The following is a 27,156-nucleotide window of genomic DNA, read 5'->3' on the forward strand; positions in this document are numbered from 1 at the left end:
GGGAGACACTTCACAGAAAATCTCTGGCTGCAACATTTTAGAATGACACGGCCAATGTTTGAGATGTTGTGTGGATTCATCAGTCCTGATGTTGCGCCCATCACAGGTTGTCACCGAGCACCGGTTCCAACCCCAAAGCGAATTGCCATCGCCCTTTACAAGCTGGCAACCTGCGCCGAGTATAGAGTAGTTGGAGAAACTTTCGGGGTTAATAAAACTACCGTCCATCGATGTGTATATACTGTGTGCACCGCTATTAAAGAAAAATTAATGCGCCGTTATAGCAGACTTCCGACTGTAGCGGAGGCCAATGAAATTTCATACCGCAATTCCTTGGTGCCACAGATTTACGGTGCGCTGGATGGCACGCATGTGCCTATTCTTCCCCCGACGGAAGGCTACCGCGATTACATTAATCGCAAAGGGTGGCCATCAATTGTTCTCCAGGCCCTTGTTGATGACAGGTGCATGAAACGAGACATTTGCATTGGCACTCCTGGAAGTGTCCATGATGCAGCTGTGTTTGCAGCATCGGATCTGTACAGGTGAGCCTACCTTTCAACATCCCTTCTCAATGCGATAACAACTGAATTAGTACTGTAACCTGCTTCCCTTAAGGCATTTAATTAAAACTGAAATTTGAATTAATACAAAATAACGACGTTTAATCAAAAAATCTAAAGTTAATATTAATGAGAGAATTTCTCATATATGCTAAAACATCTGCCATTTAATAATAAGAAAAAAATGTTTAGATAATGAAGCACACGGTTTATTAAATATTTTGGCACAGTAAATTACCTTTGCGGTTTTTGTATTATTTAGACATACTGAGAGACACCCCCAGGTTACAGTTGATGTGGAGGGAGTTCAGGTACCCCTTTTAGTAGCAGGAGACCCAGCCTATCCGCTACTGCATTGGCTCATCACGAGAAATAACGAGTCTCTTCATCAGACCATGCAAACCGCTCTGCTATCTTGTTTTGATTGCACGTGATGAAAATGTATCATGTGACACATTTATTTGCGTTAAAGCCCTTTTTTTCCGACAAAAAGTGTTTCCAATGTAGTTTTTGCGACATCTGAAGTATCGATATGGAATTTATGCGCTAAAGTTAAACGGAAAAATATTATGTCGACATGTACAACATTTTATCGATAATTAGCATTTCCATCAGCTAAAATTTGAAGCGGTAAATATTTTTTCGCAAAAACTCCTTGGATGGAAACCTGGTTAATGTTTCTGGTCTGCACATAAGTACGGTACTTACAGATTTATTTGAAGATGTGGGAGATGGAGGCTGCACAGTGAATAGGCAATGAGCTTAAATATTCTTGATTTAACATTATGGCTAATACATTTCAACTTATAGTTTTTATACCTTACTCTATTTTGTGACATGCCATTAATGTTCAGCTGGCCAGTGGCCTGAGGTCCTCTTATGTACTGATTCCTGTCTTTTGAACATTAATTCAAGGATAGTCTCCAGCTGTAACCATATGTAAATGCTTGGAGAGGTGATTATTAGTAACAGGTCTTTATGTACTCCATATTTAGGAAAAGTATACAGTTGAAGCTAATAGTAGGAGCTTTGACTGGCAATTCATATCATGGTATAATTTTGCAAGATACTGGTATAATGAATTTGTATATGCTTTTAAGACTGAAACATTTTTTAAATAATAGATTTACGTGGGTAGTACTGTCATGGGTACAATTTAGAGTAAAATCCTTACTTGCATTTGCTAATCAACATGCAACATGTTACCATGTGATTAGATTATAACTACTACTTTACCGTATGTCTGTCTTCTCTACCTTAAAAGGCCACCTTATTTCAAACCTTCTGCCTTCTTTACCTTTAAAACTCTTACTCTTCCTTACACCTTTTAACAGTGTAATACTGATTAATTGTGCACACAGACACACCTCTAAAAAACTTATATACACTCTGCTGTTCAAATAAGTTTAATAGCAGGTATTTACCTCCCTCAAATTGATAAAAGTAAAGCTTCCTTATTTCATTCTCCTGCTCTCACATTCACTCACTCCACCACTGGTAAACAAACAAGACTTCTTAGTGTTCTACAGTTGTGCTTGAAAGTCTGTGAACTCTGACTGTAATTTCACCATCAAACTAACTGCTAATCCTAGAGGCTCACATACTTTTGCCACTCACAAATATGTAATATTCTATAATTTTCCTCAATAAATAAATAACCAAGTATAATACTTTTGTCTCATTTGTTTAGCTGGTTTCTCTTTATCTACTTTTAGGACTTCATGATGTTTTAGGTCATATTTATGCAGAAATATAGAAAATTCTAAAGGGTTCACAAACTTTCAAGCACAACTGTATCTTCCTGTTTGCATAGACTCACCAAGTATGTTAGACCCTAATTTTGCTCTTGTAATACTCTTAAAGGTGTAGACACACTTGTTACATACAGCATACAAGTCTATACATAAAAAATATTACCTTTAAGTTGCTAATCACATTTCTTGTTTCCTTGCACTGATTTGCGCATTATGTAGTTTATGGTTAAACATGTTTGCAAGTTTTGCGCAGTTTTTTTTAACTGCATCGGACCCTGCAAGTGGTCCTCCAACTTGAAGGGAAAACTTGTGGGTTGGTGGCAAGATCGCCACTCCAGGCACTGTAAACTTGTCACACATCTCTGAAACGGCAGACGAGACTGCTTCTGCTCTCAGCGTGAGTAGCTCTGCTGTAGCCAACCATGGGAAGGATGCTTGCATGGATGGGGAAAGTCCTCAAGGGCCTCATCCCCGGAAGAGTTAAAACTGCCGGAGAGCCAATGGGGTCAGGCTTGTTGGGGATCGTAACTGGTGTGATCCTGAGGCATCGCCTGCTGCACGGCAGCACTTGGGTCCCAATTTGAGATGGCCCATCTGTTGTGTGTGTGTTGAACGTTTTGTCTGTCTAGCATGATGATCATCTTCCTCTGTTGTTGGAGGCACTCTCTGAGATGTGCAGACCTGGGACTGGCCAGATCTCTGTAGGTGGGTACACCTTTCATTGGTCTAGTCGCTCTAATGGCTGTCATATTTGGGGAGTAGCTGTTGTTGTGGCAGATTGGCTTCTTCCAATGGTGTCCAATGTCACTCCTTTCAATAAGTGTATTATGATATTCTGATTAAGGCACTCTCTCGGTGCCTTGTCTGTTGTCTAAGTTTGTGCTCCGAATGCAGTGATTGATGTCATGGTGAGAGAAACATTTTATTTAAAACTGTGCTCGGTGGTAGATAGGTGCCCTTGAGGTGACACTCCTCTGGGCATTGGTGACTTCAGTGCGACCACTGGCACTGACAGGGCTGGTTATGAACATTGTTGGTCCCCACAGGTCTGGCAACCATTGTGAAAGTGGCTTCATGTTCCTTGACTTTGCAAAAGGTCAGGGGCTGCAGATCGCTGTATCCTGGTTCCAGCGCCCTGAGCTGCACTGTTGGACTTGGTACTCAAAAACTGGTGGTGCGGTGAAGGAAACTAATCACATCCTCGTGGGCAGAACTGCAGGGTCATTAGAAGTGCTCAGTTTGTGAATTCTGACCACAGACTTGTTGTTTTTGCTCTGAAGATTCAGCTTACATCCAGTAGGCTACAACCTTCTAGGAAAATGAGGCTTTACCTGGCTAGACGTCCAAGATCAGGCATGTTTCTAATGAGTTTGCATACAGTTTGTGTGAAGAACTTGCAGACTTGGGTGTAACTGCTGAACCTAATTTGATGTGGGAGACCTTTTGTGACAAGAACACTGAAGGTTCCTGAGGGTTGTGTTGGTGTTGCCGGTGTTCCCAGGAGGTATTTCATCTTACAGGGCACCCTGGATATAATCAAGAGGAGTCCCGCTGCATGGTTTAATAGTAACTGCAGTCTGTACTGGAAACTAAGACAGCTGTGAGGGCTCTGAGGGCAGATAAGGATGCATTTGTTTGTGAGCAAGTGACACACCCTCTATGGTCTAATGGTCATTTTCAGAGGGTAAGACTGGATCCTGTGCCTCGGGGTTGTCAACTGGGGCCCTTAGCTTTTTTGCCGTGTAGAGAGTGCGGCATAATAGAAGAACATTTTCATCATGTTTACAGGATCAACCAGTATATTGCCCACTCATGGTTAGTAATAATAATTTAATGATTCTTTATCTATTTAGCGCTTTTCTCACTACTGAAAGCGTTTTTACAAAGTGAGTGAGGGTACCACTTCAACTATCACTAATGTGCAGCAACCACCTGAATGATACAAAGGCAGCCAGTACACTCTCCACACATTAGCTGTTTGATAGTAAAGGAGTTAGAGATTGTTAGCAAGTTAGAGACTGGGGACGATTAGGGGGGCAGAAAGGCCAAACCATGGTGGGCAATTTACCCAGGACATTGGGATAAACCATAGTGTTTGTGGAAGATGCCCAGGGTTCTTTTATGGCCTCAGAGACAGAACCTCGATATTATGTCTCATCTGAAAGGTGGCATCATTTTTATAGCACATTGTCCCTGTCAGTGTACTGAAGCATTAGGTTCCACATTCAGACCATAGGGTAAGCGACCCCTGCTGGTCTCACCAACAGTACCAACCCAAGCTTTTCCTGGTTTGTATCACATCCAAGTACTGGCCAGGCAGTTAAGGCTGCAAATGGCTATCTATCTGTCTATCTATCCATCTATCTGTCTGTCTGTTGATAGGACTTTTACATTGTCTGGATAATTTTAACTCTTAAGACATTTTGAAATGTAAAAATACGGTTGGTTGGAGAAATGGAAAAATGTCCTTGCTCATCAAAACATTTTTGGCGAAGGACATCAATTTCTTGGTGTTTGTGAGTCTATTGACTGGAAAGTTTACTTCAGGCTACAAGAAATACATATTAAACAGTCTAACACCCAAATGCCATTCTCCACACCTACTCCAAATTAAAAAATACCAGTTCCCTGAAAATTACCAGTGATAAAATAAATTGCAACATCATACTGTCACAATCTAGGTATTGAGCTGTGTCACTCCAGAATGATATTTTGAAAAGGCTTTGTACTTTTTGTCATTCTACCAAATATTCACTACTTTTATTGTTTTTTTCCAAAACCGGAATTAATCCTAAAAATTGAGAGGTAAAGAAGAAGTGAATATGTTGAACATTTGTCATGTTCCTAAAATCATTCCTGATCAATTTTTATAGTGTTTCGGGGTACATAATCCTGCTTGAAGAAGCCACTGTCATCAGGGAATACCGTTGCCATGTAGGGGTGTACATGGTATGCAGCAATCTTTAGGTAGGCTGTATGTCTGAAAGTCACATCCATATAAAAACCTGGACCCAAGTTTTTCCCGCAGAATATAGACCGGAGCATCACACTGCCTCCATCAGATTGCCTTTTTCCCAGAGAGCATCCTGTTGCCATCATTTTCAAGATAAACAACACACATGCACCTACCTATCCACATGATCTAAAAGAAAATGTGATTCATCAGACCAAGCCACCTTCTTCCACTGCCCTGTGGTCCATGGTTCCACTGATTCTTGCACTCTGTGACTATGCAGCCCCATATGCACCAAGCTACAATGCATCCTTTTTCTAACTGAAATGTTTCCTCCCTGGTAGATATAGTTATCTCTTACAGAATTACATCGTCAGTCACCTTCAGGTCAGTGAGAAATGGTTTGATGTTTTGCTTGTCCTGTTATTCTTTCATTCAGTTCTTGATGAAGGGTTTGCTGGAATATGCCCAGGACTAATCACACGCTGGCAAAAACCCATTATCTGATATACGAATTGTTCAGGTGTTTCCCTATCTTCTTGTTTTGTATTACTCATCTCCTAAAACTATTCTGTGTTGCTTGTATCCTTAATGTGTAACCTAAGAAATTCCACCATGAAGTCATCCCTTCTGATATGAAATCTTTTGTAGATACCAGGTTTAACTATTTTCAGAATAGAACTGATAACTTCTAACTCGGTAAATCATTCATGTAATCCTACATCTCTTTGTTTGCTAAGGTTACTGTATGAAATTTCAGAACCCTCATCATAGATTTGCCCACCATGGATTTTGAACTCCTTGCATACGTTTCACAACCAGATCCATGTCCCTAGAGTTCTTGTTGACTTACAAGTCTGTGCCAAATGTTCAGATTTTGTTTTTTTTGTTTCTGTCCTGTAGTGATGTCACCTGCACAATCCTCACTACTAGCTGTGGTGAAATCTTTTCCAGTTAGGAGTTGTGATATCATATCCTGGAGGTAAAGCAAGTGTGACATTTCTTTGTCCACCTCATTTCTCAGCCTGTCACCCATAACATAATCAAAAGGGGAATAATCACCTAGTTGTGTCAGTTCTGCAGTTTCATCTCCTTCTCCATCTTGCATACTTGAAGCAGTGTGAGTTGATTGTAATTCCTCAATATTAATTAACTTTGGATATCTCAGGTCAGCAACTTTTGCATTCTGAAGGTTGTTATCTCCCTTCTGTACCTGAAGCTCTCTAGATGACACATTTGTAGGAGTCCTCCCTGAAACTTCCCAACCTGATTTCCCAGGCCTAGTGACAACTGTCTCCACAATAGTGTGGTGATCCTGGACAAGCCCCCAATTGTTACTGGTCTCAGGCCTAGAGGAACCAGGGCAAGGTACAAACCGGATTCCAAAAAAGTTGGGACACTATACAAATCGTGAATAAAAACTGAATGCAATGATGTGGAGGTGTCAACTTCTAATATTTTATTCAGAATAGAACGTAAATCACGGAACAAAAGTTTAAACTGAGAAAATGTATCATTTTAAGGGAAAAATATGTTGATTCTGAATTTCATGGTGTCAACAAATCCCAAAAAAGTTGGGACAAGGCCATTTTCACCACTGTGTGGCATCTCCCCTTCTTCTTACAACACTCAACAGACGTCTGGGGACCGAGGAGACCAGTTTCTCAAGTTTAGAAATAGGAATGCTCTCCCATTCTTGTCTAATACAGGCCTCTAACTGTTCAATCGTCTTGGGCCTTCTTTGTTGCACCTTCCTCTTTATGATGCGCCAAATGTTCTCTATAGGTGAAAGATCTGGACTGCAGACTGGCCATTTCAGTACCCGGATCCTTCTCCTATGCAGCCATGATGTTGTGATTGATGCAGAATGTGGTCTGGCATTATCTTGTTGAAAAATGCAGGGTCTTCCCTGAAAGAGATGACGTCTGGATGGGAGCATATGTTGTTCTAGAACCTGAATATATTTTTCTGCATTGATGGTGCCTTTCCAGACATGCAAGCTGCCCATGCCACACGCACTCATGCAACCCCATACCATCAGAGATGCAGGCTTCTGAACTGAGCTTTGATAACAACTTGGGTTGTCCTTGTCCTCTTTGGTCCGGATGACATGGCGTCCCAGATTTCCAAAAAGAACTTTGAATCGTGACTCGTCTGACCACAGAACAGTCTTCCATTTTGCCACACTCCATTTTAAATGATCCCTGGCCCAGTGAAACGCCTGAGCTTGTGGATCTTGCTTAGAAATGGCTTCTTCTTTGCACTGTAGAGTTTCAGCTGGCAACGGCGGATGGCACGGTGGATTGTGTTCACTGACAATGGTTTCTGGAAGTATTCCTGAGCCCATTCTGTGATTTCCTTTACAGTAGCATTCCTGTTTGTGGTGCAGTGTCGTTTAAGGGCAACAGATCACGGGCATCCAGTATGGTTTTACGGCCTTGACCTTTACGCACAGAGATTGTTCCAGATTCTCTGAATCTTCGGATGATGTTATGCACAGTTGATGATGATAGATGCAAAGTCTTTGCAATTTTTCGCTGGGTAACACCTTTCTGATATTGCTCCACTATCTTTCTGCGCAACATTGTGGGAATTGGTGATCCTCTACCCATCTTGGCTTCTGAGAGACACTGCCACTCTGAGAAGCTCTTTTTATACCCAATCATGTTGCCAATTGACCTAATTAGTGTTAATTGGTCTTCCAGCTCTTCGTTATGCTCAAATTTACTTTTTCCAGCCTCTTATTGCTACTTGTCCCAACTTTTTTGGGATTTGTTGACACCGTGAAATTTTGAATCAACATATTTTTCCTTTAAAATGATACATTTACTCGGATTAAACATTTGATCTGTCATCTACGTTCTATTACAAATAAAATATTGACATTTGCCATCTCCACATCATTGCATTCAGTTTTTATTCACAATTTGTTTAGTGTCCCAACTTTTTTGGAATCCGGTTTGTACAAGTCATTGTTGCTACAGGGTGTAGGTGCAACTATAAGGTACTGAAAGCATAAAAGAAGCAGGCAGTAGTTAGGAATCTCTGACCATATTTGATTTTATTTTGATTTGCCTAGAGGTTTGTAACGTCTTCAGTCTCTGCCTAGATCAACATGTTAATTGCTTAACACTAGAATTCCTGAAGCTTACGAAAAAACTCGTAATGCCAGCCCACCTTAAATCCCTTCGCACCTCTCCATTCAGCGTCTTTTGTTTTGTAAATGCATTGATCAACACAAGCAGAAAGCATTCTGCTCTCTCTTCCCCCCACCGCCGCAGAAAGGGCAAAAAGTTCTCCCAGCTCAACCCTTGTTTATTTGGGAGTGAGGTACCTGGAGCTGTATAGGGTAAATAATATATTTACTGTTGGCCTGATTTGCTTGATGTTCATTGTGAGCTGGAATGATCTGTAAGAAAGTGTAACACAGTTGGATTAATAAGTATCCCCTTCACATCCAAAGTCATGTTCTTACCCCAGAAACAAATAGTTTACTTCTTGCACTTGATGCTGCAGCACCTGTCTAAAATGAAGACATTTTAAACACCTGAGAAGCTTCTTAACAAGTGTGGTCAGAGCTGATTATGGGAGATACCAACTAGTCTGTGCAGTGGCTACAGGGTACAGGAGGTGTTGCATTGGTTATCAGGTGGTTGCTTTATGTACATTCTTTTTCTAGCCCATGCTTTCAAACGTGTGTGATCACAATTTGAAAGAATGAGGTTATGGGGCAAGCAAAAGAATAAGGTTCATCTACAGTGTTTCAGAGGTCACATGAAAAGCTGAAGAGGTTAAAAAATTCATAAGGACACTGGACTAAAATTGATGTTTCTGTTGATAGAAATGAGCAAGTTGAAGTGATAAGTAAGAATGCTGCAATGGAAGCCTACTTCAGGAATGACCTGTGGTCTGTTGAGGATATTTCTTTTAATTAATTTGGTAATTTCCTATAATGGACCTTGGTTAGGGAAGTTTGGTCTGATGAAAGCAGTATCTTACTACTGTGACCGTGCTCAGAATAAGAAGATTAAAAAAGAAAATTAAATGTTAGTAACTAAATCTAGTTTGTTATGACCATTGTTTAAGCAGTGACCAGTTGTGTTACTGTCTATTTCTTGATCACTAACAAAATAAAGACATGCAGGTTAGATGAATTGGTGATCCTAAATTGTCCCTAGTGTGTGCTTGGTGTGTGGGTGTGTGTGTGCCCGGCAGTGGGCTGGCGCCCTGCCCGGGGTTTGTTTCCTGCCTTGCACCCTTTGTTAGCTGAGATTGGCTCCAGTAGACCCCAGTGACCCTGTGGTTAGGATATAGCGGGTTAGATAATGGATGGATGGATCGCAAAATAAAGTTTTTCACTATAACTGTTAACAGTTGTAAGTAGAAATACTAATGATAATTGTCCACTTTATAATTAATTATAGGTTTTTGGTTATAAATTTGATTTGTAGATTTTTTTTCTTTTCAGGTATTAATACTAAGAGTTTTTTTTTCTAAAAATTAATTAGAATTAGGCTTAAATTGTGTAGAGCAAATATATTTTTGTAATAAAATAGTTTTTTTGGTTTTCACATGTGACCACACATTTTAATTACCACCTACAGTTTGTTAGTTAAAGACCATTTATACTATGATTCACTTGTGTTTCCTTAGTAACTCAGTTAACATGACACATAATTCTAGACAGTATAGAGGATAAATAAAATATTGGTAGGACAAGAAAGCACCCAGTGTTAAAACGGTACATCCGTACATTTTGTAAATCTACCATTTCCATTACGTGTAACAAGTGTATATCCCAGAGAGAATGAGAATTAAATTGCACACTGTTACAGGACATAGTCAAACACCCAGTATTTTTCACTCATGTTTTGTTCAGTTTACACACTCCAGTTAACAATAACTAATGTATACTTTTAAAGTGTGTTCTTATATAGTATGTCACCATGTATGTCTTTTTCTGTCGGTTTGTATAAAACAACTCGGTGGCCAGTAGACTGATTATTTTGAATTTTGTCACACTTTTCCTTCTAGGATACTGGAAGGAAAATTCAGTTTTCCTGAAGACATCTCAAATAGAGTAAAAACTTAAAAAAAAAAACTCTTGTGAAAATATTTGGCAGATTTTCTCTTATAGATTCCTCATATTTCTTATTATAGGTAAATTCTACAGATTTTGTGGAACAGTATGACACTGGCTGAAGATTATTTGTAAAAAGTTCTGTAATTATTTCCTTTTTAATTTTATACAGTGCTCTTTATACCAGGCTAGTTCAGAGAAATCTTGATTTAAACAAGACCAAGTATTTTATTTCGGAAAGCAATCTTGAATTTGTTTCAGACTGTGCTCTTTACACACATAAATACTCCACATTATCACTGCCTTAGTTCTTTAAAATGCAGAACTGATCCAAAAATTTTGTGAAAACACACAGTTTTCAAAGAATTAGCCGTGCATAAAATTAGTCCATACTATTCAATATAGCACAGTATAATAAAACTTAAGTCTCATTTACATTTACAGGCTATACTAGAAATTTAACTGTGAATTAACAGTATGAGGATATGTGTGAACAATACACTAAATTGGTATCCTGAAAAAACTGATCTACCAATTACCCTTTTAAAGGCCTAGTTTTATATTGGGAATCTCCTTTTTCCACTGTTATAGCAATCAAAATCTTTCACTATATTATGTACGACACCTTGATGGTGTTACATTCTGGCGTCACTAATGTCCAGATCTCTTCTAGCATATATGAATTTTGCTTTTATATTTATTTTAATCTTTTTATCATTATTTATTGTTACTGTTTGTGAAACAACCTCCACGCCATTTTGATTCATGAAGTTTTTTTACAGGCAACACCATCTTGCTGTTTTATAGCAATGATGTCTCATTGCTACGATGTGACCAGCAGTGATATAGCACATAATATCACCGCATCAGCATTTTTTAAGATGACAACACCCTTGTCCAAATAAATATCTCTTTGAAATACATTTCTAAAATGAAGAAAACTTTGTGTTTTAGTTAGGGATAACCCAGTCTGAAATATTCATAGGTTCTTTTGGTTTTAAATTCCTCATTTAACTTGTTAATTACATGTCTGGTTTCGTGGTCCAGTTTGGTCAAAGATGTTTTTAGATGTTCTAGCTGCTGACTTTTTGCTTGTTTCCCTGACTAAAGTTTTTGTTTGTTCTTGGTCAGTACCATGTCCCAGTTGATTTCACTTATTAGTTTTCTGAATATCCTTGCGATGTCCATAACAAATATTAATGGTTGTGAACTAGTCCTAAGACCTTTGGGTGATAAATTAAGTTAGTCGTTGACAAGCTTCAGATTATGTATAGATGGGATAGTAAATGGGTAGTTATTCTATTTGCTAAAAGAACAGTATGCTTGAGTTGCAGTGAAATAACTAGAACTCCGTATTACACCAGTTGAAATCAGTCTTAAAGCAATAGAACAGTGAAAGATGTATTAATTTGTTATTTATTTACAAATCCTTGCAGTGTAGTTTCTGAATTTATTTTTTCAGTTTTATGTCACAGTATTGTTTATGTCTCTTTTGTGTCTTTGTGATTGAAGTATATTATTCATAGAATATATTTGTCTGGAAAATACTACTAAAAGAACAGGTATTGCAGGCGGTTAACTTATTTCTTCTAAGGATGTATGGATAAAATCAGTTAGCCATCAATATCAGTGTCTAAGCACTGATTACCAGAAATTCAATGCTAACAGCAAGGAATGTTGTTTTATTCAAAATTATGTTTGTCACATAAACATCTTCCTTGTCTCTTACAGAAGGCTTTAATTTATTTTGTGTTGCTCCAGAGTTCTTGTTGGCTCCCACTTTATTAACATGTGTGTCATAATTTCAATTGCCTTTACTCATTCCACATAATCCATTTTTGGTGGTGTAAGTTTCCCAGTCATGTCACTCTCTTTACAGTAGGTTTTAGTGATCTTTGGAAGTTTTTAATTTTTTTTTTATGTTTATGTCAATGCTGTGATTGGTTTTTTTTATTCAATTACATTCATAATTTGTTTGAATGTTTTTCTTAACAATTTAGTTCACTGAACATGACACCTGTGCAGTTGATGCACAAAAATAAATTTTAATAGGACATGTGTAAGCAATAAATAAAATAGAAAAAATATTATAAAGAGAAACTGCGTAACAACTTGAGTGGCAATGATTTCAGATTACATAAGACACAAGTTTTCAGCTTGTTTGGAACTATAACAAGGTAAGGTGCATGCCAAGCCCTAGTTAAAAATGTATTGTATTTTGGTGGTGTTGTGGCAGAAAAGGATTGAGCCAGATGAAAAACTACTTAAACAAGAACAAACCAGAATAAAAGTAATACAGTATTCTCCATAAAGGTGAATAGTACTGCAGAAGAGACATCTCTAGGTATTGATTCCTCACAGCTGAGTATGCAGAACTATGTTCAAAAAATAAAAATCTTCATGTAAAAAATGTAATTAATAAAATCCATGATATACCTTCAAATTCAACTCACCAAAAACAAAGAACCCTGGGTGGTCTTGATTTTATTTTATTGCAGTATCAAATTAGGAACTTAGTTTTATTCGCTGCTTTAAGGAACAAAAACACTGCCTTAAATGAGGAGAGCAAATACATTATTAGCAATGTTTTTCTGTTTGTACAAATATGACATTTTGTATTATCAGTTTCTGGCCAGACATCCGTATTTAAATGTTAATTGGGTTCTTTAAATTCTAAAAGCTTTACAGCTTTTACAACACTTTCCTCTGTTACATTATTTGTATTACGCTGTCGATGCAGGCAAAGCAGTTGGGCCACGTGTTTCATGGGTGAAACTAATTGCTGGCAATCATAGGTTCAGTGAATTTTTTTTTGTTATTCACATTTTTCTAAAGGAAGGCATTTATTTTTTGGCAGTAAGTGGTTTTAAGCCTCTGTGGGCTTTCTTTGTGAATACTGAGAGTGTTTCCTAAGCAGTTTTCATAACTGTCTATGCATTATCTCCCTGTAATTGTTTTACTACCTATAGTAAAGCTGCCAAAATATATATATATATTGCTGCATTCTTTTGGCTTGTTTCAGCTATACTGTTCAATCATCAGCATCAATAAATTAGTATGGTACAGAAATTAGAAATACCTTATCAAAATAAACTTTTTTATTCTGTATGTAATTTTTTTATATTTACCTTCAGATTTTTTTTGTATTAAAGCACAGTAAAAATAAGACTCGTGTGCACATTTTCGTTAAAAATAATATAAACACAACACCTGAACAAATTAACCTACAGTACTGCTGACCATAGCCTGCATGCAAATTATTGCACTGTTTGTAACCTGTCTCATTGCTACCTATAAAAGTTATTTATTAGTGAACAACAGTGCTGTCGCAAGCTGCATTTTGTAATAAAATAACTAATATTCTTTGTGTAACTGATAATTTGTTGCTACTGAGAAATGTTGTGTTACTGAGAAACTTCACATTACTAATGGCTCTTAACTTGTGGATGCTGCACTTCCGGGTGCGAGGTAATTATCCCTGCCTTACTCTTCTGTATGCAGTTTGACTGCTACTATATTATTACATGCACATGTAAGCAGTAAGTTTAAGTCCAGTTTGGAGACTTGTTGCATTCAAAGGTGTCATTGTGAGTATGGCAGCTGGATGTTCGAGTCATACCACTTTGTGTCCAAGAGATTGAACAATGTTTCTACAATTAAAAGAATCTCTGACCAACAAAAGAGAACAAACTACAGAATGACATTAAATGTGAGTGAAGAATAAAATGCTTTGTATTACTTAGTTAAATAAACCACCAGTGTTAAATTCACTTTTATAGTATTAAATTAGTAAGTGGATTCTGTAAGAGACTGTTCTCTTCATTTCTGCATTTTATCTGTTAATTTAACATTGGGGTTTTTGCTGTGCACAAAAGTAAAACCTCTCTTTAACTCATCTGATGTACTTGCAGCTGTTTATATTTGTACTGCGTATCTGCTTCACGGTAACTACATCTTGCATCCTAATCCCACTACATACAGTCTTAGAAAAAAAGTTATTTTGAAATATTTATCCCTACTTTTTTAATTTTGGTATTGTTTTGGGAGGGGTGCTCACCACATACTGGTAGCTACAAATATTCTAATGAACGTTTTTATGGCTTTTCTGTTTTGTTCAAGAAAGTGTTACATTTTCAATCAAGATTTGTTGGAATTACCATTGTTATGATTTTGATTCTAATTATTTATGAACATAATGTAAGACACTCAACAGGTTAGAGCAGGCTGCAAGCAGATGATTCATTTAAAAACTGCCAAACAAAATAATCACTGGAAACATTTCCTGATTAGTATCTTTTCATGAATCATCAATGTGAAGCCTAGGGTCACAAAGAACAAAACTAACTTTTTTAATTTGGTGTTTCTAATAACAGATTGTGATCCTGTACAGCACAAAATTAAATCTTGTATATTTCATCTGGTAATCATTCATTGCAGAGAGAACAAGGATTGTGTTTACAAATATCTAGATAACTTGCATTCTTGTATAGTACGCAATCCCATTTACTGCAAAAATATGTATAACCCACAATTTAAATCAGGGAAAAGATGGTGTATATATAAAACACTACAGTGTTACAGAAGAGAAAAGACTTACCTGGTCAGCTAAAAGTCAAGATCTCATCCTTGATTTTTTTTTTTTTATTCCTATTTCTGTGAAGAAGTAGTTTCCTTCTTGAATGCAATTGTAACTGCAACATTTATGGACTTTGTGATAGTGCTTAGTTTGAATAGAACTATGTAACATAAAATATACAAAATGATGTGGTGTTTGCAAAATGAAAAGTTTAATTTTCTTTTTTTTTTTTTCTCTGTAGGGGCCACGTCAATTTAACCATGCTGGGAGCAATGCAGGTATCGAAGTATGGAGACTTGGCAAACTGGATGATTCCTGTGAGTCATTGTTTTTTTTTTTTTTGTTTTAGTTTTTTAGTAGTAGATATGTTAATTTGAATGCAGTGTTTTTGTGAAAGTCTAAATTCATTTTTTTCTGTTCATCTTTTTATGTGGTGTCTTTAGTGTATTGCCCTAGAGTGATACAGGTTTTCTAATTTAAAAATAATATATAAATGAGAAATAATAAATTAAAATAATGATACATTCAATGCAAAAATATTCAAACTAATTGTAAAACACAAAATATGTGTATGATAAATGTGCAGTATATAATATAATAAAACTAGCAAAATACCCACGCTTCGCAGCAGAGAAATAGTGTGTTAAAGAAGTTATGAAAAAGAAAAGGAAATATTTTAAAAATAACGTAACATGATTGTGAATGTAATTGTCGTAGGCTTATTTTGGTATTGACAGTGAACTTGATGATTGTAAAGAGTTTATGATTGTAAATGTTGTGTATGAGAAATGCACATTTTTAGGATGTAAGGATCTCTTTGTAAGCAACGTTTGCAGTTCTTCCCTAGGGCTGTAAAATGACCAAGCTGCCTGGTGAGCTTTCTCTTCAGCATGAAATGTACAGTTGGCCATGAGAGAAGCAATTTTGTGTCAAGTCAATGCCGACCTGTTTTGGAGTCTGGCCCTGTGACTTATTTACTGTCATAGCGAAGCAGACCCTTACTGGAAATTGGAGGCGTTTCAGTTGGAATGGGAGGTCAGAGGGTATGAGAGGGATGCAAGGAATAAATACAGTCTCTCCTGAGCCAGTTCCAGTGAAGACAGTTGCCTCAATGAGGTTCTTGTGCAGAGATTTGATCTGAAGCCTGGTGCCGTTACGAAGTTTTTCTGGTTGTAAGTTTTGTAGTAAAGCGGTGGAGTAAACGAAAAGGTGGGAGTCACCAGCAGGATGACATGAAGCGAGGCCAATAATAACAGGCTTGAAGCAGTGGAGTAAATAAAAAGGCAGGAGTTGCCAGCAAGAATACATTAAGTAAGGCGAACAATAACAGGCTTGAAGAGGTGGACTAAAGAAGAAGGGAGCAGTGAGCATGATGAACAGCTGAGGAAAGTAAGGAAGCGAGTGATGAGGCACATGAGCGTGGGATGTCGTTAATATATATAGGCAGGGAGTCAACCACGTGGTAGGTGTGCGGTCAGCAGGCATGTGGAAAAAGATGGGGGACCGGGGGCGGCCCTTATGCGTCTCTGCCGTGAAATAAATCCTCTGTTAACGGAAATAAGGAATGAAACTGCCAAACGGAGAGGTCAGTTCCGAAAGTTCCTTACAGCATAATGGTGAGAACCGCCAACAAGAAGACATTACTTTAGAAAGTTCGTTACGGGGCATGGCGCGAAATGAAACATACTTAAAGTTTGTAAGTACAGTGTAAAGGATGAGCATGGGAAATTTGGGCTTCCTAAGTATATTGGAAGTTGCATAAATAGTGAGGAGGGGTTTCCCCTATCTACAGTATATATACAGTTTAGGGGGTACACCCATTTCCCCCCCTTGGGTGTTGCAATAGGACATGAAACATACCTGACTTTTGTAAGTACACTGCAAGGAATGAGCACACGAAATGTCAGCATCCCACCTACAGTATATGGAAAGTAGGAGAATCAGTGATGAGTCAGTAAGGGCTTTGCCTTTTATATGTATAAATATAATTGAAATGCGACAAGGCCAACAAAAATACACCTCTGGGTACTCTAGGTACTATAAAGTTGTTAAAGATGTATGGCTCTAGGCCATCTAGCTACCTGTTCACTTCTTTTGTTTGTATACTTGATAAATATACAGATTTAGCATTAAAAAGGTACAAAAAGTATACGTGATTAAAAGCTAATCAAATACTGGATCTGAACATCTGCCTACTTTATTTCAGAGCAATTGTATATAGCTAAGCTTTTCTGACATACCTGATGTAATGCATAAGTACTACTTGTTTTTTAGGCTTCATTTGATACCTAGGTTGATTAATCTACTCATATGCAAACCCACATGTGTAAATCACACATATGATTCATCCCCCTACTGTGCAACAAAAATTGATTTTTAATCCCAGTGACGTTTACTCTGTAAATGTAGGGGTTGTTTTCAGATAAACATTGTAATTACTGTGAAAACAGTCCAGTTTTGAGTTCTTTTTGTTTGTTTCTGTGCATTTTCAGACTTTATTTCAAAACCAAAACGGGAAAAGGAGAAATTGGAAAAGTACATACCACACTGCAAACTGGACATAGGCTCTCCATATCATAGACAGTTCCTTTTACCCTTAAAGCCCATTTGAATATTCCAAAAAAATAGTCTAGCAATTATAGTCCTTTGCATGACCATAAGCAAAGTAGGTAAGGCATAATATGATTGTGCCTCTCTTTATATCTATCATGAGAACTGGGAGGTCCAAAATTTATTGTTTATTGCTTTCGGTCAGTAGTGTTTTTGGAATGAAAATTATGGTTGGTCCACATGGACCTGAAAGAGAGAGGCTGTCAGAAGAGACAGAACCATCTTGAGAAGCTGTGCTGTAGAATTGTGTATGTGTGTGTGTATGGGAGAGAAAGAAAGAGGACCAAACACTTAACAAGTAGAACATACATGACCCAATTCTTAAATACTTTGGCCATGGGTATATGGCCGCTGATATCGGGAAGGATCCTGGTGTGGGTCAGCTCACAGATTTGGACCACTAATGAGCTGTTGCATAAATGTGCAGGCAGGGTATATAGCAGAAAAAATATCGTTGTAGCCTTGTAGAAGATCAGGATGGCAGCACTGGAAAGTATCCAGTAAACTTTACTTGAGGTAGCAAGAAAGAGACCATTACATTTCACTATGTATTAGAATACCAGCACCAGTAATGGTATAATGTCAGCCAAATACAAAACAACACAGACAAAGTAAAGGTCTAATAACATACAATACAATCATCAAAGGATAGCATTTAAAGATATTACAATGCCAAGGTCAAACAAATACTCAACACCAAAAGCAGCAATGCAAATGGATATTCAGAAATTTCATTTTTGTTTTATGGGTAAAGTTCCAGATCGTACAGTAGATAATTCATCTATGTGATTGATGTATTCCTCTAAGCTACATTACAACTATACAACCAATGGATTGATACAAGAAATTTGATTGAGCATATCATGGAAAATTTGAAAATTTTGATTATGATGAAGCTGAGTTTGCTGTAAGCGTTTTTAAAAATACATTGAATTATTGAGGTGACATTACTACTTATTTAATTTTTGCAGTCGAGGAAAGTGCCCCAGTCACCCTTAATGCAGAGATGCAACTGTTTCTAATCATAGCTTTTTAACAGAGTGTGGGAATGAAACAGAAGTGACTGTGGCTGTTTTCTGAGTTGCCTTCTCACAATAGTTATCTGCTTTTATGTAAATTTTCTTTAATGAGAATCATTTAGCTGAAGCTTTAGTGAAGCACCATATTTTGCACTGTTCAGCCTTCTCGAGCAAACAAAGCAAAGTGTGTGTGTCTACATATATATATATAAAGTTATATATATAAACTGCTCAAAACAATTAAAGGAACACTTTGAAAACACATTAGATCCCACTGGGGAAAATACATTTTCAATATATTACAACTGAGATGTTGTCATGTTGCTCTATATTGTAACCATTTGTTCAAATTTAAATAACATTTTTGCATGAATGCTTCTAATTGTTTCTCTGATAATCACTGAATTAGAGTATTTGTAACAATTACTGTCACCATTCAGTAGAGAGGCAAAATGGATGTGTTTATGGCTCACAACTTATAGAAGGGTGAAAATGTTCCATTAATGATATATCAATATATTCCAAAACACATATTATAAACTGCTCAAAAAAAATAAAGGAACACTTTGAAAACACATCAGATCTCAATAGAAAAAAGAATCATGCTAGATATCTATACTGATATATATTGGGTAATGTGTTAGGAACGAAAGGATGCCACATCGTTTGATGGAAATTAAAATTATCAACCTACAGAGGGCTGAATTCAAATACACCCAGAAAATCAAGTGAAAAAATGATGCGGCAAACTAGTCCGTTTTGCTGAAATTTCATTGTAGCAACTCAAAATCGTACTTGGTAGTTTGTATGGCCCCCATATGCTTGTATGCATGCCTGACAACGTTGGGGCATGCTCCTAAAGAGATGATGGATGGAGTCCTGGGGGATATCCAACCAGATCTGGACCAGGGCATCACTGAGCTTCTGGACAGTCTGAGGTGCAACCTGGTGGCGTCAGATGGACCGAAAGATAATGTCCCAGAGGTGTTCTATTGGATTTAGGTCAGGCGAGCATGGGGGCCAGTCAATGGTATCAATTCCTTCATCCTCCAGGAACAGTCTACATACTCTCACCACATCAAGCTGGGCATTGTCGTGCATCAGGAGGAACTCAGGATCCACTGCACCAGCATAGGGTCTGACAATGGGTCCAAGGATTTCATCCCGATACCTAATGGTAGTCAAGGTACCATTGTCTAGCACAGAGGTCCTCAATCACGGTCCTGGAGAGCCGCAGTGGCTGCAGGTTTTTGCTCCAACCCAGTTGCTTAATAAAAAGCACTTATTGCTAAAGTAACACTTCTGCTTCACTTTAGTGATTTTGAGCCCTTATTTCTTAATTTTGTCTTAAACAGCTATTTTAATTGCTCCTTATTATCAATAACATGCAAATGACAAGACAGAGCAGCATTTCTCCATTTAGCTTATTTACATTTACACCTGTGTGTATTTATCTGCACTATTGGGTTTAATTAAATACTTGGAAGAAAAATGAAGAGAAAAAAGTGAAGGACTGAGAATTACTCGTCCATTTTAGCCTTCAAATCATTTGCATGATAGAAAGGGAAAGAAAATCTAGGATATAAGAATGACCTGACATAGCAGAGTTAATTTAATTTTATAGCTTGTTAGTGCTTTATTGGCAAGAATTGCTTTCTAATTAAGCAACCAGGTCAGAACAAAAACCTGCAGCCACTGCGGCTCTCCAGGACTGGGATTGAGGACCCCTGGTCTAGCATATAGAGGTCTCTGCGTCCCTCCATGGATATGCCTCCTCACACCATCACTGACCCACCACCAGACCGGTCAGGCTGAACAATGTTTACAGGCAGGATAACATTTTCCACGGCTTCTCCAGACCCTTTCTCGTCTGTCGCATGTGCTCAGGGTGAACCTGCTCTCATCTGTGAAAAGCACAGGGCGCCAGTGGTGGACCTGCTAATTCTGGTTTTCTATGGCAAATGCCAATCGAGCTCCATGGTGCCAGGCAGTGAGTACAGGACCCCCTAGAGGATGTTGGGCACTCAGGCCACCCTCGTGAAGTCTGCTTCTGATTGTTTGGTCAGAGACATTCACACCAGTGGCCTGCTGAAGGTCATTTTGTAGGTCTCTGGCAGTGCTCATCCTGTTCCTCCTTGCCCAAAGGAACAGATACTGCTCCTGCTGATGGGTTAAGGATTACTATGGTCCTGTCCAGCTGTCCTAGAGTAACTGCTTGTCTCCTGGAATCTCCTCTATGCCCTTGAGACTGTGCTGGGAGACACAGCAAACCTTCTGGCAATAGCACATATTAATGTGCCATCCTGGAGGAGTTGGACTACCTGTGCAACCTCTGTAGGGTCCAGGTATCGCCTCTTGCTACCAGTAGTGCCACTGACTGTAGCCAAATGCAAAACTAGTGAAGAAACAGTCAGAAAAGATGAGGAGGGAAAAATGTCAGTGGCCTCTACCTGTTAAACCGTGCCTGTTGTTACCCCTCTAGTGCACCTGCTGTTAATTTCATTAACACCAAAGCAGCTGAAACTGATTAACATCCCCCTCTGCTACTTAACTGACCAGATCAATAGCTCAGAAGTTTCATTTTCTTGATGCTATGCTCTGATTAAAGTGTTCCTTTAAATGTTTTGAGTAATATATATATGTGCAAATATGTGTGCATTTATATATGTGTATAATATATATAATGATGTAGCATATGTTTACCTCTTAACTTTTAAAGAATATACTAAAATTACTTTTCTAATCTGCAGCCCTTTCATAGTGATAGATTGTGTAGTTCAGTCACAATATGATACTGCCCAACACATTCTTACTAAAGAACAATATTTTTGACAAAGATTTTCATTGTTTTTTATAACATTTTTTTGTTCAGTGCAGTGGGTTTAGTTTTTCTCTTACAATCAATCAATCAATCAACATTTATTTATATAGCATATTTTCATACAAAAAAATGTAGCTCAAAGTGCTTTAAAAAATTAAGAATAGAAAAATAGAAGACACAATAAAAAATAAACATAAGTCAACATTAATTAACATAGAATAAGTAAGGTCCGATGGCCAGGGTGGACAGAAAAAACAAAAAAAAACTCCAGAGGCTGGAGAAAAAAAATAAAATATGTAGGGATTCCAGACCAAGAGACCGCCCAGTCCCCTCTGGACAATCTACCTAACATAAATCAAACAGTCCTCTTTGTATTTAGGGTTTTCATGGAAGGACTTGATGATGGTCACGTAATCTTCTGGCTTTCAGTCCATCAATGTTGGAGCATCACAATGCTTTGAGTAGGTGGTGGTGGCGCAGTCTGCCACCACAAAGAAACCGGAAAAAGAAACAGAAGAGAGAGTAGGGGTCAGTATCGATTTTGGAGCCACTATGAATAGTTATTATGATGAATTGAACATACAGAGTATCAGGATTAAGTTAAGGTGAAGTTATAAAAAGGCCATGTTAAAGTAATGTGTTTTCAGCAGTTTTTTAAAGTGCTCTACTGTATTAGCCTGGCGAATTCCTATTGGCAGGCTATTCCAGATTTTAGGTGCATAACAGCAGAAGGCTGCCTCACCACTTCTTTTAAGTTTAGCTTTTGGAATTCTAAGGAGACACTCATTTGAAGATCTAAGGTTACGATTTGGAATATAACATGTCAGGCATTCCGATATATAAGATGGAGCGAGATTATTTAAGGCTTTATAAACCATAAGCAGTATTTACAGCACCAGAGTGCAGGATTGAGTTTTGATTGTAGGTACCTTTTTCAATAATTGTGTCATTTTTTTTAAGAAGACTGTCTTTTGTTCTATAGTTAAAATATTTTTTAGATATGTTGTCACTGCTGTATTAACCAATTGTGATTCTATATGTGCTAGCACACATTAGTGCAAAATTTAATTACTGATAATTCACCTGACTATTTTCTCAACTGCTTATTCAATTTAGGGTTGCAGGAGCTACCAATCCAGTCATTGAATACAGCTTAAAGAAATCAAAGGGTTTCTGTTATATTATAAAGGGTTATTATAAAGGGATACAATAAGAATGTCCTTACTGAAAGGAAAAAAAATTAAATAGTTGGAAACAGCTTTGGAACTGTGAATAGACTATGGAGCTAGGATTATGTGAAACCAAACTGGACTTTCTATTCATTAACATCATCAGAGTGTTTGGTATCAGAAAATGAAACCATGCATTAAAAAGAAACCTACCTACTATATATGGTGCTGGATATTTTGCACCTAGCAGCTCATGTTAGGGTCAGTGACATTATGAATTCTGCTTAAGTATCATAGTATTTTGGGCAAAAACAAGGTTGTCTAAGAAATGAGTTGAATGTAAGTACATTCAGTATTTTACTATGATTATGAAGTTCCTCATATTTAAACCTACAAGATTTGGAAAGTGTAGTCCATATCTATATACAGTGGTGTGAAAAACTATTTGCCCCCTTCCTGATTTCTTATTCTTTTGCATGTTTGTCACACAAAATGTTTCTGATCATCAAACACATTTAACCATTAGTCAAATATAACACAAGTAAACACAAAATGCAGTTTTTAAATGATGGTTTTTATTATTTAAGGAGAAAAAAAATCCAAACCTACATGGCCCTGTGTGAAAAAGTAATTGCCCCCTTGTTAAAAAATAACCTAACTGTGGTGTATCACACCTGAGTTCAATTTCCGTAGCCACCCCAGGCCTGATTACTGCCACACCTGTTTCAATCAAGAAATCACTTAAATAGGAGCTGCCTGACACAGAGAAGTAGACCAAAAGCACCTCAAAAGCTAGACATCATGCCAAGATCCAAAGAAATTCAGGAACAAATGAGAACAGAAGTAACTGAGATCTATCAGTCTGGTAAAGGTTATAAAGCCATTTCTAAAGCTTTGGGACTCCAGCGAACCACAGTGAGAGCCATTATCCACAAATGGCAAAAACATGGAACAGTGGTGAACCTTCCCAGGAGTGGCCGGCCGACCAAAATTACCCCAAGAGCGCAGAGACGACTCATCCGAGAGGTCACAAAAGACCCCAGGACAACGTCTAAAGAACTGCAGGCCTCACTTGCCTCAATTAAGGTCAGTGTTCACGACTCCACCATAAGAAAGAGACTGGACAAAACGGCCTGCATAGCAGATTTCCAAGACGCAAACCACTGTTAAGCAAAAGAACATTAGGGCTCATCTCAATTTTGCTAAGAAACATCTCAATGATTGCCAAGACTTTTGGGAAAATACCTTGTGGACTGATGAGACAAAAGTTGAACTTTTGGAAGGCAAATGTCCCGTTACATCTGGCGTAAAAGGAACACAGCATTTCAGAAAAAGAACATCATACCAACAGTAAAATATGGTGGTGGTAGTGTGATGGTCTTGGGTTGTTTTGCTGCTTCAGGACCTGGAAGGCTTGCTGTGATAGATGAAACCATGAATTCTACTGTCTACCAAAAAATCCTGAAGGAGAATGTCCGCCATCTGTTCGTCAACTCAAGCTGAAGCGATCTTGGGTGCTGCAACAGGACAATGACCCAAAACACACCAGCAAATCCACCTCTGAATGGCTGAAGAAAAACAAAATGAAGACTTTGGAGTGGCCTAGTCAAAGTCCTGACCTGAATCCAATTGAGATGCTATGGCATGACCTTAAAAAGGCGGTTCATGCTAGAAAACCCTCAAATAAAGCTGAATTACAACAATTCTGCAAAGATGAGTGGGCCAAAATTCCTCCAGAGCGCTGTAAAAGACTCATTGCAAGTTATCGCAAACGCTTGATTGCAGTTATTGCTGCTAAGGGTGGCCCAACCAGTTCTTAGGTTCAGGGGACAATTACTTTTTCACACAGGGCCATGTAGGTTTGGATTTTTTTTTCTCCCTAAATAATAAAAACCATCATTTAAAAACTGCATTTTGTGTTTACTTGTGTTATATTTGACTAATGGTTAAATGTGTTTGATGATCAGAAACATTTTGTGTGACAAACATGCAAAAGAATAAGAAATCAGGAAGGGGGCATATAGTTTTTCACACCACTGTATGTCTACAAGGTCTATAGGTACAGGCTTAATGTCATCATGGATCAGAAATTTGTTTCGCTTGAGAGGATTGCATTAAGATTCCTTCTTTTGCATTCTCCAACTTTATTAAACATAGGAAAAGGTTTTGTGCTGTTTTCATTGCCAGGGGATGGTGCATAAAGTACTAGGCACAGGGCATCCAAAATAATGAATGCCATGCTTTGATACGATATATAAAACCTCTTATTTTAAGGCATGTGTTACTTATTAATATAAGATAAAACTTCATGCTTAGAGAGTCAAGCAGCTATGCAGAAAAGTGTGTTTTAATACAGATCTAAAAAACTGTCTAAAAAACATAAGGGAAGCACAGGGCACCTAGCCCTCAATGGAGGCAGTGGCTTCCTAGAATCACCTAATCATGATTAATCAAAGCAAAAGCTAACACACAGCTAACCTGAAAAAAGTGGTGGCATTAAATGTGTAATTGCAGATGTCATCCTTATGTAGCCAAGTTTTCCTCTTGAAAAATGACGTCTAGCAGACCTCCAGAGAAATGTCTTATGTGGATGATAGGATGTCTTCAACATGTTGTTGCATTGTTGGATTATCGTAGACAATGGTGCCACACATGTCACATGCTCTTCTACACTGTACAGTAGATGTGCAGTTCCAAAATGTTGTAATTGCATTGTTGCATATGTCATCTTAATGTGAAAATTTGGTGTTTATTGGCCTTGAGAGAAGAGAATTCATCAGTGAAAATAGTTGGATGTCATTCCACAGCAATAAAGGCTTCTAATTCTTGAGCTCAGGCTGGACATTATAGATAGAGTTCCACTTCTGCATGCCATAGGAGCCTTGGTTCGAGAGTTCAATATTGTATATCTTTCTTAACAATGAAGACATTGTGCTCATTTGAGGTAATATCTGTTGGTTTTACTATGCTTGTGTTTGTGTATGTTTCCTTTATTCTCAGTTGCTGTGGAGAACTTGCTACAAACCTCATCACCAGCATCATGCCACTTTCATTTCCATGTAGAACAAGAAGTCGTCCCTCACCCCTAAAGACCATTTATTTTGTCTTTTTCAAACACACTTAGTTGTCTGAACTTCTGAAAACCATGAAATTATTGATATGTTATAGCAATGATATTACTAAACTGAAATTATTATGACCCAAATCTGGCCAGTTAACTTTTTTAAAATTGTAAATCTAGTCATGCTGAGCTCACAAGCTGCTTTTCTTCCACACTGCAGCTGTGCCTCTGATTGCAGTCATTTTTAGTTATAGTGGGTTTGTGTGTCTATATTCTTCTAGAATTTTCACCGAAATAAAGGTTAGTTTGTTTTCTATGAAAGGTAGGTGGTAGTCATTGATTTCTTTTTTTAAACTGCTGGCTTTTCATTGCTTGCCTGCAGTAAATTTCTAAAGGGCATTATACTATTTTGGTTTACAGGGAAGAGAAGCTTTTCTGCAGCTAGTAACAAAAATTGCATTAAGGCTTTTTTTATTGAACATACATTTTGTTAAAATCATAACTGCTCAGTGTACCCCATCGACAGGCAGTTCTATTACTACTGCATTTAATCTTTTGGATATGTTTGGTCAGAGACACAAGATAGATATTTACTTACATTATTTATTTTACAAGAAACCTACTTACTATTAAGCAATTATTTTATAGATATAAATGCATCTTTGAGCCATATGGCCTATAGTTAGCAAAATACTTTTATGTTTTTAAAATAATATTCACTAAATGCAAAAACTAGTAAAGCAGTCTGTAGGATGTTCTGTCATAAAGCTGATCAAAATCAATTTAATCATTTAAAAAAAATCCATTTTTTATTTTGAAATATAGAGATAGATTATGCATAATTTATGTAGAATATAAAGGCCTGTCTCTTTAGTGTATATGCTACATACAGTATTTGTTATTTGTAAAGACTTGTTGCAGTGCACACTGTGAGCAGTAGGCTGGGAGGCTCTCTCAAGTTAACCCCTTAATTAAAATTACCCACAGACACCCCAGGGTCCAGTCACAAAGCCTTTTATTTATAGAAAAAAAAGGGTTCCAGGGAGGTACAGGGCACAGTTTACATTAAGATAAACCCTGAAGTGACAAGTGTATATTGTTCTTTCTACACAATTCACAAATTTGTGTCCTTAGTCTAAGTTTTCCTCTTCTCTCCTGTCTCACCAATAGTACTAGCAGGTTTCTCTCCTTTTCTTCCACTTCCTTGCCAGGCAAGCCATTGTCTTCACTCCTGACCCCAAACTCCAATGGCATCGGAAAAGAGGATTTTTTTAAAATGTAACCCTTGAATGCTTCCAGGGTCACAGCCAATTGGCTGACCTTACTGGTTCTGAGTCATTCTTGACCCTTTAGTAAGTGTACTGCTGTCTGCTTAGAGGGCCAAGGTGCACCTATACTTCGCAGCAACCAAGAAGTAGCTTCTTGTTGCTTTCCTGACAAGGAGTATTAATAGGTGGTCTCTATTCTGGAGTACTTTGGCTACTTTCTCTGCTTCATACTGAATCACCAATTCCCTGATCATTCCTTCGCATACTGTCCAGGCAGTGGTC

At 37.7% G+C, this 27,156-nt stretch overlaps 1 protein-coding gene across 1 annotated transcript in view; it reads left to right on the forward strand.

Annotated features, from left to right (window-relative positions):
• oxct1a (3-oxoacid CoA transferase 1a) overlaps positions 1-27,156 on the forward strand; it is a 217,031-nt gene that overhangs the window by 125,350 nt on the left and 64,525 nt on the right. The window contains exon 13 of the mRNA XM_039758621.1: positions 15,168-15,243. Within this exon, the coding sequence (XP_039614555.1) occupies positions 15,168-15,243 (76 nt within the window). The remainder of the gene's footprint in view (positions 1-15,167; positions 15,244-27,156) is intronic.

This window comes from Polypterus senegalus, chromosome 7 (genome assembly GCF_016835505.1).
Source record: "Polypterus senegalus isolate Bchr_013 chromosome 7, ASM1683550v1, whole genome shotgun sequence".
In the NCBI taxonomy this organism is placed as follows: Eukaryota; Metazoa; Chordata; class Cladistia; order Polypteriformes; family Polypteridae; genus Polypterus; species Polypterus senegalus.